At 35.6% G+C, this 12305-nt stretch overlaps 1 protein-coding gene across 1 annotated transcript; it reads right to left on the reverse strand.

Moving 5' to 3' along the window:
- Positions 1 to 1908: 1908 nt before the first annotated feature.
- CLEC7A (C-type lectin domain containing 7A) lies at positions 1909 to 12010 on the reverse strand (the record flags this gene model as incomplete). Its single annotated transcript, XM_082851137.1, has 5 exons — positions 1909 to 2041; positions 6250 to 6368; positions 7736 to 7887; positions 10083 to 10181; positions 11908 to 12010. The coding sequence occupies 5 exons, from the start codon at positions 12008 to 12010 to the stop codon at positions 1909 to 1911; spliced, it is 606 nt and encodes a 201-aa protein (XP_082707263.1).
- Between the last annotated feature and the right edge of the window lie 295 nt (positions 12011 to 12305).

Genomic DNA, 12305 nt, shown 5'->3' on the forward strand with positions numbered 1-12305 from the left:
GGAAATATACAGAGGGTGAGGGAGGTTAAGAATGTACGGAAAGGTGGGCCAGTAATTTTAAATAAGGTAGTCAGAGTCAGCCTCATTAACACGTGATACTTGGGCAAAGACTTGAAAGGTAAAAGAGTAGGTCCTGCAGGTATCTAGGGTAAGAATAGTTCAGGTAAAGGGGCGGGGAAGCTCAAAGGCCCTGAGATGCAAGCATGCCGGCTGTGGCGGAGAAACAGTACAGAAACCATCATCCTGAATGGAATGAGTCATGAGGAGAAAAGCAGCTTAGCTCGAAGGAGTAGATGACCAGCAATTGTCTTGGTGAGTAGACCGTTGTAAAGGTCTTTTGGTTTTTGTTTCGATTTATTTATTTATTTTTTACTCAGATATGTGGGAAGTCAAGGAGAGTTTTAGTAGAGAGCTGGCATGGTTTGTTTTCAACTTAATGCATTCAGTCTGCTACGTTTGAAAATGGACTATAGAAAGACAAGTGTAGATGCTGGGAGACTTCTTTGAAAAGTATTGCAATAACTCAGGCAAGAGGAGATGGTGGCCCTTGAATAGGTGTTTCCTCTGGCATGATCATTACTCATCTTGAATTTGCCCTTTAGACAAAACGTCAGCTAGTAGCTATTTTCCCTTTTCTGTCTCTTGGAAAAGTGTGGATGTTTTCTCTTCATTCCCATGCACGTTCCCACTTTGGCTGTGGTATACACGGGTATTGACAAGTGAGGTATAGTATGCCTCGGACAGCCTAGAGCATTCTGACTTTACACCACCACTTTTGTTAAAGTCGTGCTTTTATCTTTAAGTTATAGGTTATTGTTGCCTCACCTGTCTGGTCTAATTAAGTGCAGCTGGACATTCAGCATACAGAATTATTTCCTTGATTATCAAGATTTCTTCAAATCATCCACTCCATTCGGAGGATACAGGAGACCCAATTAAACCAAAAACAAAATTAAAATACGTGGCATCGCTTCGAAATCCCGCTTTATGCCTTAATTTAACTCTCAACCTGAATTATCTTTGCCCTTCCACATTTCTTTTCAGATAGTGACAACACAAGTTAGTGTCTTAAAAGACAATAGTCAACCTCACCAAACATTTCTATCTTCTTTTTTTAGATGTTTAAATATTTAAGATCCAACATTTATTCTTCAATACAAAACTACCTATTATACTACCTCCTCCCCAGGGCCAGATTCATCATCATTTCTGGGGAGAGGGCAAATAGAGATAGTGTTAATTACACATGGCACATAATTTAAAGGTCAAAGCTTCTTTAATTAGCATTTTTTATTAAAATAAAATTTGCATAACATTAACCATTTTAAAGTGAAAAATGCAGTGAACGTGATGCAATTTCCGTTCACATATTAATGAATACAAGAAGGCTGTGAATGCCTCTCCAGTAATATGGAAACCCCCATTGGAAATATAAATAGCACCAATGGGAAAGTTTAAAAGAAAATAAGAAAGAGACAAATCCTCATATGAGGGAACTTAGTTATGTTCCAATAATACCTTTTAACAGTAATTCATTCCTGAGGAATTGCTGAAAACTGCAAAACAGTAATCATAAAAAGTAATAAAACATATTTTGCATTACAACATGTTAATACCTCTGTCAATAGGACAGGTTACTTTTTTATATTCATTATCAGATCTTTTTTTGATTGATAGTATTTAAAAAGGAGAAAGCTTTCTTATAACAGCAGATTCCCTACAATTTCGCATTTTACAAGATTCTCTTAGTCAGAGATATGGCAGACATATTCTCTCGGCTATTTGAGAAAAAAAGAGACTGAATTGGATGATTTTTTTATGATGCTTTTGGTCATAAACATGTTGTTCTCTACCCTCCTTACTATCTTACATATTTCTCTCTGCTCCTCCACAGCGACACCCCCACCGTTATGTTGACAGCTTCTTCTCACAAATACCGTATGAAGGCACACTACAAAGTTGGTCGTAAATGACTGACACATGAATCCATACACAACTGTGAGATGAGTCTTGTTTGGTAACTGTTCTTCTGATTTGAAACCTGTTAAAATAAAATACAATAAGGTAATTGTATAGAACAAACATAAGGAATGTTATCCACTGTCTCCACAATGCTGAAATAAATTGGTAAGGATACTGGTGAAAAGAGTTTCTGAAGTGTACGTATCATTGAAAAAGGAAACTTGAATTTAGATTCTATTTGTTTCCAGTGGTAACAAAATAACCTTCATTACTAAGGCATAAAAATGACTCAAAAAATTTTAAGAAATACTACTAGTTGCATAAAATTAAATAAAACTGACAAAAAAGAAAAACTATTTAACATTCTATAGACAGTTCTTTACTTCTCTTTTAATCTTTTACCTAGAAGTATATTTATCAAATGAAGCAACAGTTTAGCGAAAATATTATTGGGTATGTTTAGTGAGTAGACCAAGTTGAAGCGTTCTTGCTAAAAGTTATTTAGAACTAAGTGAAGAATCATTGATATCAAAGCCATTTAAAGGCAGTTCAAACAACCCTATATTTTTAATGCATCCTGAAGTTTGCTTTGTATTGCAATATAATGAGAGACGATTATGAGAATTACCATGGGTTAATAGAAGCACGCTCTGTTCTGTTTGCTCTTTAGTCTCCTAAAAGAGCAGTGTTAATTATTCAGTCAAGCTCAAAGGGCATCACTGAGCCTCAGTATAAAAGCTATGGTCTGGTACTTTTCATCCTGTACATCTATCTCTTCTTGGCCCTGGAGTTGGAGGATTGAGAGAATTCTTCTATTGAAGTAACTAGACTAAGGACATGAAACAATTTTGATCCAGCCTCAGGGAGAATTCTGACCAGTGATGTTCTCCAAAAAATTTTCTTGACCTCTAAGAGATTTTGGAGTATGTACAGAGCCAGATTAAATTACTGTCACCAATGAGTAGTTACATATCAAAATGTTAATTTGGACCTACTCTTATGACTTTAGAGAGTCCACTATTCATTTTTTAAAACAGAAAAGAAAACACAAGACAAAGGGCTATAGAAAAGTAGGAGATATATTTTGTCAAGATTCTTTGTTAATAAATTCACTGTGCTTTGGCTAGTGGAAGTCAAATAGTTAAGTGGTATTAAAATCAAAATGTGATAATACTCAGTTTGTACTATTCATACCCGATGGTGCTTGTCAGAAGCAAATGAAAAGCTTCTCTGTAAACTTCAAATTAATTCTACAAACATTTAAGAGATAATGTTAAGTGCATTATCAAAAAAAAATCAGATATATCGATATGAATAAAAATTAGAAGAAAAAGATAATAGAAACAGATACAAATGAGTATATGACACTGGTATTTTCAAGCACAAATGTTAAAACAACTATACAGTGTATTCTAGGAGTTAAAACACAATACTGAGAATGTTAGAAGAAAGCTAGGAATTATAAATAGCAACTGGGTAGATTTGAGAACTTGTAAAACTGAAAAATTCATCAAACAAAGTTAAAAGCTTAACTGAGACTTTCAATGGCAATTTAGCTACAGATGAGGAAAAATAAGTGCTGCAAGATAGGTGAGAAATAAATACATAGGTTACAGGAAAAAAAAGGATAAAAATATAGGAAAAAGCAAATGAGACATATAAGATATTGTGAATGGGTCTGTAACACATTTAACTGGAATTCCAGAAGAAGGCAATAAAGTCAGGAAGGAAGCAACATCTGAAGCATGTGGCTGAAAACTTTTCAAAGCTGAAAAAAGATATCAGATTTAAAACATATATTACCTTCAAATAGCTGACTTTTCAAAAACAACAATAAAAATAGAATACATTATAGTAATATCTCTGAATGCCTGAAAGAAAAAAGACTATAAATTTCTAATTTTATACTCAATATTTTTTAGAAAAGTTGAAATAAAGACAGTTTTAGACAAGCACAGAAAATCTGACCTTAAAATTTCAACTCTAAAGGAAATATTAAAGAGTATTCTTCATATTTAAGAAAATGATTCAAAATGGAAGGTAGGAGAGGCAGAGAGGATTAAGAAGCAATGAAAACCATAAATATGTGGGAAAATCTAATAAACTGACTGCATAAATCTATATTGTTTTCTAGGGCTATACTTTTATTGAATCCAAGATGCCATCAACCATTGATGTACCATTTATTTAATTCTGTGAAATAAATGCATTCGAGATGGGAATTTAACAGAAAACCCTGCAGAAGCTGGAAAACAAAGGACTATTTTGGTGCAGGAGTAAATGAAAAATAAAACTGCCAAACAAAAAAGAGTAACAATGAAAAGTGCATTTCTCAATCTTGCCACCAGGGGGAAGGTGGGAGGAAAAAATTATACCCCCATAAGCTGCTACTCATACAATTTTTCTGTCTGAACCTATGATAACAGTACACACACACACACACACACACACACACACACACACACACACACACAAAACCCCTAGTGGAGTGTTTAATTTAAGTAGCCTCAGGTTTGTGGTGTTTCTCTTTGACTGGCAGAAACAAATGCTACGCTTTGACAGAGCTCAATTTTAGTGCAGGATGACAATGATTATAAAAGACCAGCAGTGGTAAGACATATGCCGATTTTAGAGATACTAAAATGTGGGAAAATATGGGCCAGAGTTAAAATACACAAAAATAATAGCATGTAAATTGGGGGGGAGAGTATACAGAGTAAAGAAATACTCTAATATTTTATATTGCCCAGGAAAAACATGAAAAGGCCAAATAATATTAGACTTTGATGAGTGAAGACTGTATGTTGAAATCTCTAGAGTAACTGCTAAAATTGGTTAAAAAGTAAATTCTAAATTAACATAAGAAAAGGCGGAACAATTAAAAAAATAAGTTCAAAAAAGAGGAAAGAAAGAAAAAGTACATTGAATGAGCCTGAGCCTGCAAGATATAACAATTCTAAACTATATGTGCCTAATAATTTGGCTTCAACACATCAACGAAAATGTTTACAGAGTTGTGAGTAGAATTACAGTGGAAGATTTTATTATAATTCTCTCAGTATGGGAAGACGAAGCAAATAAAAACCAGAGAACTGAGAAATCCCTGGCAGTCCAGTGGTTAGGGCTCAGGATTTTTCACTGCTGAGGGCCTGGGTTCAATCCCTGGTCAGGGAACTAAGATCCTGCAAGCTGTGCTGCATGGTGTGGCCAAAGAAACAAACAAACAAAACCAAAAACCAGAGAACTGCCATCACACTGAGTATGTTCTCTGACCACAATGGAACTAAACTAAAACCTAAAACAGAAGGATAACTATAAACACACAGATAGTTCTAAATTAAGAAATACATTTCGAAGTAACTCATTGGCCAAAGAACAACTCACAATGAAAATTAGAAAGTATTTTGAACTGAATGAAAATGAAAATACACTAGAATTATAGCCTTAAATGTACATACTTGAGGAAAAAAAAGGATGAACTTCATGAGTCCACACAAGAAGTTAGAGAAAAAGTAGGAAATTTGGGGCTTCCCTGGTGGCGCAGTGGTTGGGAGTCCGCCTGCTGATGCGGGGGACACGGGTTCGTGCCCCGGTCCGGGAGGATCCCGCTGTGGAGCTGCTGGGCCTGTGGGCCATGGCTGCTGAGCCTGCGCGTCCGGAGGCTGTGCTCCGCAACGGGAGAAGCCACAACAGTGAGAGGCCCGCGTACCGCAAAAAAAAAAAAAAAAAGTGAAATGTGGTTGCTTTTAAAATTAATAATAATAGCATGTATCACACATTTCCTATGTGCAAGATGCTGTGCTAAGTGATTTTTACTTTTATCTCAAAATCCTAAGAGGTACGTACTATTTTATTCTCATTTACAGGTGCAGAAAGAGGGGTGCCGTTAGATTAAGGAACTCATCCAGTTTCACACAATGAGTGGGCCAATCATTGACTCAAGCTGAGAACTGACTTCAAAGCATTGCTCTTAAGCACAGTTTTACACTGAGTCACAGTGATTGCACCTTCCTGGGCAGCTTCACACACATGCCCTCCTAGTAAGAAAGCTGAGGGAGCACTTGTGTTGACAGCTCGAGATGGCCATTCAGCTCTTTGTGACTCTTCAGTCTTCCTCTACCCTCTTGTTTTCTTTTTTTCTCCTGGCTCACTCTTTCTCTCTCCCCATCACTATGTATCTTTTTCTCTCTCTTTCTTATTGTGGCCAACAGATCAGATTCGTAACTGCCTGACATGCTCTCACCTCTCTGAGAAAGAGTATGAAGCTTTGTCTCTCCAGATACTTACAAGTTAGACAACAACATTGAACCATCGTCCCAGAGCCATGGTTCTTCAGTCTGACGGCGAGAAAGCCCTATCCAAAATGAACGGTCAGGTTGGGAAGACACTTGCCTAGATATAAATTCCTGTAAGGAAACATAAATACAAATACAAGTCAAGGAGAGAGAGAGAGTGTGATAGACTGCGATGATAGAGATAAAGAGAAGATACAGAAACAGACTCTTGGAGATTTTGAGAAACAGAGATTGAGTCACCTTGGTGGAGGATGTACACATATAGTGGTGTTAACTTAGACAGCAGTGCCAATTCTTGAATGCCATTGAGTGTCTCAAAAGTCGTATCTCATTTCTTCAGGGTCGTATTGTTTAATTTTCCAATAAAGAATGCATCCTTAATGTCAACATTGCACTGCTTGCATTCAACCTACCTGACAAAATCTAAGGGCGACAGAATATCCTAGGCAATGTCCATGGATGACAGGCCACTATCTTCTCCACAATTTTAACAGAAAATATAAATTTACATGACCTTTGTCAAGAAATGCTTCTCAGAGTGAGATGACAATTTTAAACTCGTTTAGTCCCACTGCATGAGTTATGCATAAGTAATCTGGGGGTTAAAGATCATATGTGAATTGTTGACAAATATAGCACAACATAGCGGCAATTACGGGAAGGTCTAAAAGTCAGACAGACTTCCAGTCCTATGCTCTTTTTTTAATCATACATCTACTTCCATTCATTTTTATGTGAACTATAACTGTTGGGTAAGACAGAATAGAAAAAAAATTGAGAGTAGTGAAAGTAAGTATAGAAGTTATAGATTGTTTAGATTTGTAGTATAGAATGTTTCCTGACTATTAACCCCTTCTCATGGCTCATCTGAGTTCTATCCTTCATTCAAGATGCATCGTAAGTTGCACAGTTTCTGTAAAGTGTTTATGTCAGTGGGGATCTCCCTGAATTTCTATGGCACTTGGGGCCGGTACGAGATATTTTACTTTAAATACCTGAGTTGTTTCTATTTTCTTACAAATTATTTGAGCACTGCTAAAACAAGCCTACTTTTTAAACCTCTTTGCCTTTCCTAGTATATTGCAAGGAGTAAATGATTTATAAATATATATTATCATAGCTGCTGTTTCTCTTGATAATTATGATAACAAGGGGAAGATTTTTCTATTTCACTCCACCACACTTACAAACTGAAATCCAAGCCCACAGAAATGAGTAGTGGCCTGACTATTATAGTCAATGTGCAGTTGTGCTTAAAGGGTTTATTTCGAAGTAAAATGTGTTCATATTTTAATTAATTAATTACAAAGAGAAGCATATATTATGCACTTTACTCACTTAATATATGCTATTATTATAATCATGGAGGATATGTAAAATGACTTTCTTTTAGGGAAAAATCATCATTACCTGGAACCTACCTCTATTTTTCTGTTCAATATAGACCACAGATAATTATAACTGAAATCTACACTTACCAACTCGTTTAAGCTGTCTATCTTCAGGAGATTAGAGCCCAGTTGCAAGCACCGTCTTTTACTTGTATCCCAGGAATCTAATGATGTGCTAAATAGATAACAGCTATTCTGATGTGTGATCCAGTTAGGGGGACAAGAGCTAGAAAGAACTCCTGGAAATAAAAGATAAATACAATGAGATTCATACTATACCAATTCCCTCTTTCAGTGCAAGTACCATTCATCCTAAGGACACTTGATAAATAATCAATGAATTACCATCAATAGATTTCATTTTCAATTCAAACTATATGGATACAACCTTACAGAAGAGGCTACATTAAAACCCCTTATTCATTTACAATTAAAAAATGAATTGAGTGGCTATAAACAGTGTTTTAGACAGTGAACCCTCCTTTCCTTCTTGACTTGTCTTCTATTCCTTCAAAGTCAGACCAGAACTCCTTTTCTCCATGATAACTAATAAATCAATTCAAAATCAATCACTGAGATATACAGTAATTTCATGTTAACTTATTTTACAAGTGTGAGATCCATTTCAGAATGCAATTTTCCAAATAAGAAAAGTATAAGAGCAATCGTTCACATTATAGAGTAATGTGATACAAATAGTGAGCAGGCATGTGTCCAGAGATGGAAAATTGAAGTCAAAATATTGTCATAGTCAATAATGATGCAATTAGAAATTGAAGTTTCGTGTATATAAAATTGTAATTAAATAAATGAACTTGCAGGATTAAAGAAAAACAAATTTAACCAGAGTTTTCAGAAACATATCTATTAGGTTTCTTTCTTTTGTAAATGTTTAATTCTTAGCAACACTTTCCCTTCTTTCCTTTTTCTGTCTGTTTTTCTTTTCTGATGTCCTATTTCCTATTTTAACTATATCATTTTAAAATGTCAATTCCCTAAGAGATGAGAACACTTTTTGTTCCTTCACATCAAATTATACAATCTCCTATAAGCCTAAATACATAGCCTGTGATAAATTAGTTACTGATTTTAAAAAAATCCAACTAAGTTGGAGATTCAGCTAAGTTCATAAGGTATTTATGATTATCACTTTATATATGACAGGGGACGTAGTTTACTGAGACAATACTGCTGTGGGCTTTCCTTGGATGCACAATCAGTGCACATAAAAGTACTTTCTTCACCCGTTGCTCCAAACCTTAGCACCAAGAATTAACCCTTCTGAATCAAGGACTTTATTAATCTTTTAATTCTGCCTTGCCTGTGGTCGTGAGAGCCTTGGTAGGAGCCACATTGTCTTCTAAAGATGGTTGACTGTGGTTCTCTTTATTTCTTGATTGAAAGCTGTTATCCTTCAACAGGTTGTTCCCTGAACTGGGTCTCCAGATAGCTTCATATACCAACAGCAATAGTAATTACAGAAGAAAAAGTCATTTTGCTATGTTTGAGAATTAAAATCCCCAAAACCATATTTTTGTTGAAATGTAAAGGGATACATACTTGATTAGTGATAGATAATACATTGCTGATGGAGAGGTAAAGTTAGATGATAGATAGATAGATAGATAGAATAGATGATAGATGAAATATACAGAAAAAAGAAATAACTTCCATGAAGATGGTTTAATACAAAAGAGAAAAATGAAGCAAATGGAATACAGTCAATTGGTACCATGAATGATTTGAAAAAGTAATAAATCTTCTATCTTTCTTCTATTATTTAAAAATGGGAGTTCCTTGAGAACCTGCCTGGTGCCTATAACATAGAATGTACTCAATAAACACTTGTCTATTTAAGAAATCTTTCATATAGCCTCTTTGAAGGTACAATAATACTTTATTCAATTTTGAATGCATGAGCAATAAAATCTATGGAAATTTATTCATCCATCACAAAATAACTAGTTAGTATTTGATAAGTGCCTCAGGTATTTCCTGATATTATCCAAAGGAGTTTAGAGTAAAGATCAGGTATAAAATAATTTCCTTAAATCATGAGACATAAAAAATAGCTTATAGTCTCTTTAGAGGATTTATTTCGTTAGGAAGATAAGCACCAATTGTACTTCCTTTTTACCTCCTCTGGTTTGCTTTCATTAATTTATCCTAGGAATTCCATAGCTTTGAAACCAGCTATTCAAGGAGAGCATGCAGTTAAGAGTACGAGTTTTTAGGACAGATCACCCAAATTTCTAATCATGATCCTACCAATAACTAGTTTATGACCCTAGAAATAAAATGAGAACTGATAGCGCCAATTCAATAGGGTCAATATACAGATTCAATTAGATTATGTTACGCTCTTAAAAGAGTGTCTGGAACAGTGTAAATGCTTATTAAATGTCTGTTGTTAATCTCTCCCACCAATACTCACCCATGGTACACAGGACCACAGTTATCACCAGCATTACCAAGCATAAAATTCCCAAAGTCACAGCAATGGGACGCCAACGAGGGGATGCAGCACAAAATCCTGAGGCGCCATAGGGAGCAGAAATTGAATAAAGAAATTAGATGATGGATCGCAGAGCACTTTAATTCTACAGTTCATCAAAATCTGATATCCAGATAAGCTAGTCATCTAGGATTAGTCTGAATTTTTCTCCACCTTTAGCATACCTCTTCAGGTTCTGAAACTTGATATCTATGCACTCCTAATTTCAGCTCCACATTGATGTCTATAGTTCTTGACACTACCAGGATTCAAGAAATCCTACCTATTCTTAGAAGAGATCGCTTAATGTAGCAGAAATAATGCTGGTTACTAAGGGATCTTCCCCTTTCACTTACTTCTTGCACGTCCTTGGGCAAATTACTTCCTCTATTTTTCCATTTCTCTTTGTGAAAAATTAGGTTAATAATACCTCAAAGGGTTATTGTGGGCATTAAGTTAACATATGTAAAAGTACCTAGTTTAGGGACTACTAACACATTATAGGTAACACAATTTGTCCACACACATCTATAAACACACACATGCCTCCCTACCTCTTGCATCATCTAGTTTTTCCACTCTTCCCCATCAGGTTGCCCAAGAAAAGAATTGCATAAGTGACAAGAGGAAAATGATTGTGCAATGGGAATGAACAGAAAGCAGAAGAGAGTAAATTCTGCCGTCAAAACCTGTGAATAATCTCTTGATAACAGGAAACTCGTTTTATATTAATATCACCACTTAAAAACTGAGAATAAGCAATAAAAGCATTTCAGAGAATTGTCAAATAGGGGAACCATAGAGGAGATTAAATTGCTCATTCAGTGAAGAGAGAAATCTTTTAATGCCCTTCCCCAGATTTCACCTCTTTTACGTTATGTCTAAGACTCATGTCCTGATAATGGGATCTTTTTGGCTAATACATATATATTTCTTCACGGGCATACAAAGAACTCCCTTTTGTTTAAAAAAAAGAAATTCCAAATCAATCTCATTACCACACACACACACACACACACACACACAAACAGGCTCAGGATTCTAAACCCTATGACTTCTGACTTCCCTTTGGCCTTTTCCATAAAATCACAAGTTGTTTTTTCCATCTTTTCATTCTTCTATCTCCAATATCCTGATGTTGTTCATTTACACTTCTGTGTTTCTTTGACCTCCATTCTGCAATTTACTCTTTTCTGTCAAATAAACAAGTCACTCCTATTGAAATTCTTTCAGCTTTGCATTTCATCACACTTATTACCAACTTCTTATTTTTGAAGTGTCTGTCCCTATAGAACAGAGAAATTGTGAGTATTTTCTATCATCATAATAATTAACTTATACATAGTTGACCCTTGAACGACACAGGGATTAGGGGCACCGCCCCTCCCCAAAGTCAAAAATCTCCATATAACTTAGAGTTGGCCCTCTGTATCTCAGTTCTTCCATATCCACAGTTTGGAGTCCATGGATTCAACCAACAGCAGATCGTGTAGTACTGTAGTGTTTACTTTTGAAAAACAACCATGTATAAGTGGACCTGTGCCGTTCAAACCCGTGTTGTTCAAGGGTCAGCTGTACTGATGATTAGTCCCTGAATGGTTACCAAAATTCTTAGTGCTCGTTCAAATTATCTTCAGTGACTTCTGAAAACCTTTTACAATATATTAATAAAAGCCCGACAAATCGCAAGTCTCTCCAATTTTTTCCACTTCCAGTTTTAGTTGATGAGAATGTAAATGTTGAAGTCAGAAAGAAAAAAATATACCTTTCTCTGAGACCACAGGTTTCCTGATGGTATTGCAAGAGCTGAAGTCTAATTGAGTATATCCGTCTTCATCCAAATTTTCTATGGCAGAATGGTGTTCCATTGTTCTATTGAGTTCCTGAGTTGCCTCAGCATACGAGAGCTCTTTCTTCTCTTCTCCGAAGACAACTGCCTGTGGGCAAAAGAGGACCTATGAGTCAAGTCAAGTGGGGGAGGCATTTACTAGGCTTTAACAAGTTGAGCTTAAGCAGTCCAACCAGATACCCAAAAGCAGGAAATGAAATATGTGCAGTGGTAATTTCCCATTGGTACCTTTAGATCCTGTTTCTGAAACTGATGATTCTTAAGAAAATTATAAGGTAGCACAATAGATAGATCTTTGTTTCAGATCAAACATA

Source organism: Leucopleurus acutus, assembly GCF_964270905.1.
Source record: "Leucopleurus acutus genome assembly, chromosome: 11".
Taxonomy (NCBI): Eukaryota; Metazoa; Chordata; class Mammalia; order Artiodactyla; family Delphinidae; genus Leucopleurus; species Leucopleurus acutus.